This window comes from Amblyomma mixtum, chromosome 1 (assembly GCF_055824585.1).
Source record: "Amblyomma mixtum isolate Tamu chromosome 1, ASM5582458v1, whole genome shotgun sequence".
NCBI classification, from domain to species: domain Eukaryota; kingdom Metazoa; phylum Arthropoda; class Arachnida; order Ixodida; family Ixodidae; genus Amblyomma; species Amblyomma mixtum.
Window position 1 is genome coordinate 177,147,006 of NC_143012.1, and position 6,000 is coordinate 177,153,005.

The 6,000-nt window shown below is 49.5% G+C and overlaps 1 protein-coding gene across 1 annotated transcript in view; it reads right to left on the reverse strand.

Annotated features, from left to right (window-relative positions):
- LOC149370023 (uncharacterized) overlaps positions 1-5,219 on the reverse strand; it is a 41,687-nt gene extending 36,468 nt beyond the window's left edge. The window contains exons 1-4 of the mRNA XM_089581096.1: positions 5,174-5,219; positions 4,835-5,069; positions 1,504-1,663; positions 887-1,029 (exon numbers count right to left, since the gene is read on the reverse strand). Of these exons, the coding sequence (XP_089437222.1) occupies positions 887-1,029; positions 1,504-1,663; positions 4,835-5,052 (521 nt within the window). The 5' untranslated portion in view covers positions 5,053-5,069; positions 5,174-5,219. The remainder of the gene's footprint in view (positions 1-886; positions 1,030-1,503; positions 1,664-4,834; positions 5,070-5,173) is intronic.
- Positions 5,220-6,000: the final 781 nt, after the last annotated feature.

Consider the following 6,000-nt stretch of genomic DNA (forward strand, 5'->3'; position numbering starts at 1 on the left):
ATCCCTCAATATTCATTCGAAGGAGCTGTGGGAGATTGCCCTACGTAGACCGGCGGCTCATCTCCAAGAGAAGATCCTGAACTGGGTTCAGAGAGCAGAGGAGGCATACTCAGAATAGAACCTCTGCCGCTCCCGCTGCTCCCTTTTTTTGGTATAAACTCACTCAGCCGCCCCGGTGGCTCAGCGGTTATGGTGCTCGGCTGCTGACCCGAAAGACGCGGGTTCGATCCCGGCCGCGGCGGCTAGAATTTCTTTGGAGGAGAAATTCTAGAGGCCCGTGTACTGTGCGATGTCAGTGCACGTTAAAGAACCCCAGGTGGTCGAAATTTCCGGAGCCCTCCACTACGGCGTCTCCCATAGCCTCAGTCGCTTTGGGACGTTAAACCCTATAAACCAAACCAAACCAAACTCACTCACTCACTCACTCACTCACTCACTCACTCACTCACTCACTCACTCACTCACTCACTCACTCACTCACTCACTCACTCACTCACTCACTCACTCACTCACTCACTCACTCAATCACTCACCAGGCGAAACGCCTTCCACGGCGTTTCGCACTCTACGCCCACCCTTTTGACGGCGTTGCGGTACCGCGGGACCCCGGATTAAGTCGCAACGCCACTTTTCGGATGCACCAGAAAGCTGTACCAGGATGATGCACTAGTCTCGTAGTCTTATCCGGGCAGTCAGATCTCTGCCTGTTTGACTTCGCGACAATGAATTTTCGTTCTTTTTTTAGCGCATACGTCATTTCATACTTCATCACTTTCGTTAGATGCTGGGCAGCCGATAAAAGAAATGAAGATTCCCTGGCCCGGCAGGCATCACCGTATGCTTTGCACGCCACGTGTAACTGCTTAGCAGACGTCTCCCGACGTACGTGGTGAGCGTCTGCAGGAGGGCTGCCCACTCGTCCATGTGGGTGCCGGCGTCGCGGGGATGCAGGCCCAGCATCGTGTACGACGTCTGCGTCTGGTGCGTGCCGTTGAACGCGTGCAGGATCATCTGCAGGTCACGGAACCCCTGCGCCCAAGACGCGCCACCAAGAGGGAACATCGCGCTGGAAAGTGTGACATCATATTCCTGTCTCTGCGGCAGAGGCAGATGTGTTGGTTGACCGCTCCAATTGAGATTTTTTTTCCTACCGAAGAACCACATTGACTTAATTACCATTAATTGCACAGATAAAGTTGCAAATAACTGCACAGTTGCCCCATTAACACCATCCCCACTCACGAGTTGCCCTTAAGATCCGCCCCAGCGCTACGAGCGTTTAAAGCTTTCACGCAAGTGTGGCACAAAAGACGCAAAAGAGCCGAGCATGTGAGATATCTACTACGGTGTATCCGGACTATCTGGGATGCTGGAAGGGGCCGATTTATTGGTAGCTTTCTGAGGGCAGTATTTTATTGTCACTTCATGTTTGGCAGAATAACTGAAAAGGACCGCTCGAACATTTTCAAGAGAATAGCGACTTCTGCCTTGCTTCGCACCCACCTTGAGTACTTGGAGGTGGGTGGGGATGAGGCCACGCACATATGCGGGGTCACCGTCGACGAAGTTGACGCCGTGGTGCTTGACGTGTAACTGCCACAGTGCCACGATGGCACGGATTCCCGTATCGCCGGAGAGGTCCTTCATTGTCTCCTCGCCGTACCTGCGGCGAACAAGGCAGGTCCTGACCGGTGCTTTGAAGCCACCGACAGCTGGCATGGCAGGAAATGTTTATTCCGTCTTGATTTTAGGGCAGCGTTGGCCTTGTGGTTTGAACATCAGCTTCATTTGCAGGAGGTAAGGAGTTCGATTCCTAGTGCCGCCACCAAGCCACCGGTTTTCATTAGATACAAGCTGAACCGTGTCATGTGCTGGGCTTGTGTCGTGGGAAATGGTTAAAAAATTTGAGTCTCGAACTCCATCCCGAGAAGACCAAACACATTATCCGTGATGCCGTTAGGCCTGGGTGTCCCTGTTCATTGCAATCAAAGGATCTTCACCGTCATCAACTCTCATGGTTACCATTTCCAGGCTAAAATCTGTTTCATTTCTGTTCCCGCATCACCCTCCGATAGCTGACTGGGACAATGATAACTGAGCGGTGTCTACGCGTTTGATCTAGCTTCGATTTCAGTGATTATATTATATTGGCCCTTCTTTCCCGCTGAACTATCTCATTGAGTGTAATACTGCAACAGCGACATTTTATGATAATGATTAATTTCTATGGCGATAGGGTATCTGTGGCCACAGGATGCTATGACACTAGGTTGTTTTAGCGCGTCATCACTAAAAGCTGCGAATTAAAAGGCCAAATCTCAGATTCCGATTATGTTTGTCTGAAGGCTCTAGTCCATGAGGGACATGAGATTTCTCGGAAAAAACCTGGGTCTGACAAGCCCCACCGCTGTCAGAACCTTCCATCGCAAGGCAGCGGCGCATCGCTGAACCGCTCCACCATTGTGCCTGGAATGGTGTGGAGGGAATCCCCGCGACCGATGAATGTAAACTAAAGGCCGACCAATTGCGCATATTTGGGCACTAACCCATTAACGCTCGCGCGTCATACCGTCAAGGCGGAGCATATAAGTCCGATTTGCCCGATTTTTGTCTCAAGCCTGCTTAACCTATGGAAACAGAGCCTTGAACCGCAACCGAAGTGATAACCGAAATGCTTGCGCACCTAACTCGCATTTGGCCTTGGCACGCTAAAAGTCCGCCATTTTCTTTCGTCTGCTGGAGGTGGGGGTTTAGAGAACCATTCCGCAAAAATTTCACTCAAAAGAAGCCGAACACCAGGCGAGGAGAAGCATGCACCCATTGCACCATTCGTGGGTATTCGGTGTCACTAGAGATAAACCCTGCACATCTCGCATGCGAGGCGGTTGCCCAAACCACCTACAGGGTACCGCTGCGGTATAACAGAGCAGGTATAACATTTGATAGCATCCACCTTAACGCTACACGCAGCCAGTCAGGTAGGGTGCGGGGCTGCAGATCCTGTAGAGATGTACCGCGGTTCTAGCCCTGTAGCACACACTCCGCTTCGGGATTGCTCGGTGGACACTCATACCACTAAAAGTATCAGCGCGGCAATGGCAAACGCGGCGGAACATAATCTGCTCATTGCCATGCTCGATGGTTGGTAACAATGCCTTTGTTATTGCGGCATCGTTAGTATTATCCGTCACACACGTAATTGCTTAAGTTTTGACGGCAACTTTCACCCTGTATCTGTATTTATGCTGGCTCTTGTGATATGCAGTATATCTGAGCCTCCATTTCTTGCGGGCTTTGATCCCGAGCGGTTACTTTCGATAATTAGTTCACCACGAGAAACAAAAATTAAACAATTTAGCTGCTGCTCGCAAAATTAACAACAAAAACGTGCACCCGACCATACTTGCCACCACTGCTTGCAGTAAACGATTCGTTTGCGACAACGGTAATTGCGCGGGGACATCGCAATGCTGATTTTTCTCGGACTGCACTTCATTCGACAGTTGTGATAGATGTGTCAAAAATCCATATCCGTGTCATGGCTAGTACAAGATTTCCTCGTCGCTAAGGCTATCGTTTTAATCCTATGAGCAAAAACACAACAGTCTTGATTATCGTTGAGAGAAGCAAGTGCTACTGCACATCACAGCTGTCGGCGTCACCTTTTACCTGCCTGGGATGGCAGCTTATTGTGCAAGCCATGAAACCAGGTTCACTGGCTTCCTTAGCGTAGACCAATTCAAGTATTCTAAAGCGTGGGGATATATTAGGCCCTAGTTGCCTTTGTTTACGTTGTAACTTTATAGTTAAGAGTAGGTAAAACACTTTGCCTTATATAACCCTCCTTTAGTGCGAGAAATTGCTTGGTTACTTAAGATGCACACCATCGTAAATATATACTGGGGAGAAACTGAGGTTGAGCTATGTCGATAGGGTACCGCGTTCGAACCACAGAGACATAGCTCTGAACGAAAACGTAGCTTTTGTAGGCTGTGGAAAAGCCCATGCAAACAATAAGCGAGTAATTAATCATTAACAGCCACACAAAGGAAAGCCATGTAGCTTTCGCAGAAACTTCGCAGTTAAAGAAAAATTTATCGGCCCCGGACAACGGCGAAGTTTCCTACGCGCATTTTGTTCGGCTTTCTGGCAAGCCTGGGGTGCAGGAATTCACCTTAATCCCGTAGGTCAAGCTTGAACCGACCAACTAAATAACAGAAGGTACCAGTGGCCGTAAACAAGTTAGGTAGCAAGTTACTGGAGAGAGAGAGAAAGGGATTTTAACGAGAGGAAAGGAGGAGAGGTCAGCCAGTGGTGTCATGGCCCTGACCTGCTACTCCATAAGGAAATGACTAAATAAATGAGCAAAAGCGGCAGCCACTCAGTGAGTGAGTGGGTGCTTAATGAAGCAGGAGGATATACAAGAGATCACGAACCATGGGCGGAAATGTGAAGCAGCAACATATCGGCCTCGTGCATTCCGCTAAGCACTACCGCTTGCCGCGACTTCCCCGTCAGTGCGCATGCTCAGACGGTCACGAGACGCTAAGTGCACCCACAGCTGGACTGCTTCCGGCCCGTGGCCGTCGCAGTAAGCGGTAGCGCTAAGCGATACAGGCCTTCCCATGCAGTTCGCGCAAATGTGGAGACACTTAATGTATAGATTGTGCCGATCAGAAAGCTAGTGCTTTTGCATCCACAGTGACGGAGTGACGCGCACACAAGTGCACAACGGCGTGCATGTAACGCCAGTAGAAAGGTTTGTACACAATGCCAAAAATATCGTATTGACTCCGACTGTACATGGGAGCTAGAAGTCTGTGCAGACACCCACTCGTCGTCCACGGAGACACCCATGAGTGTGCGCGTGGCGATGGTAGCGGCTGCGGCGATCTTTGCGGCGCAGCGACTTTTCTCCCATTTGGCCAGCGGCACTCGCTTGCCGTCCAGGTGGTAGAAGAGGAAGTCGCAGAGGCCGTCGTGAGGGAACCTGGCGTGCCTCTTTCCCGCCTCCACGCAGTGGTACGTGCACAGCAGGGGCCGCTCCGGCATCGTTGGACCCACGATGTCTGCGGGTGGACCGGCACTCAGACCTATTCCAGCCTTTTTGAATTCTAGGAGGCCGTTATTCTACAGAACAATACTCGCTCAACTGGGACGTGAAGCCGCTCACCCTTCGGTCCAATCAGGATAACCGGTGTGGATGGCAGGGTGGGCTCTGTAACTGCGTGTAACAAGGGGAAAAAAGGATCTTAAGAGCTAGCGCCCATTACAAGCTGGGAAATCGCTGAAACCAGATAGATGCCAGTGCCTCTGACTCTCACTTGTTGCTAAGCTCCACATAGGTTCCAGCTAGTTCCACGAAATCATTTACCGAGTGCACTTTCGCCTCCCTTTTATAGCGATTTTTGTACGGCCGGTTACACCAATAAAAAAAGAAATGGTGAAAATAAATAAAATCTCTTTGATGAGCAGCCGCAAGTGCGCTTGATTGACGCCTCTAACCACTCGGCTATACAGCCTTTCTATTTCTTGGAATTTCCAGCTGAACGAAACGCACAGATGAACGTTAAAAGTTTCCAGATAGCTGGAGGTGGAAGAATACAATTAAAACCTTTTCAGATCAGTAACAAGAACATCGATCTATTCACACGGCTCAGGCTGATTGCATGGAACGTTTGGGATAAACGTTACGTTTTCAATGCAGTTTGGCCTGACCGAGCACCTGTTTGTATCATACGTGGCTTACTGCCATTTGCGGCTACTAAATATAGTTAACCTTATTAAATATAAATGCGAAAAAAAGTGTATTCTCCATAAAAAGGTTATCATCCAAAACCACTAAGATTTAAAAAAGTGACTCGGGAATGAATACAAGGACGTTTATGGACTTCCACTTGCTAAAAAGGCTTGCGGAAAAACTTTGCAGTACGTCCAGTCAGGCGATGGGCGACAGCGAAAGCATCCGGAAACTATTCATGGTTACCTACGTTACTTTCA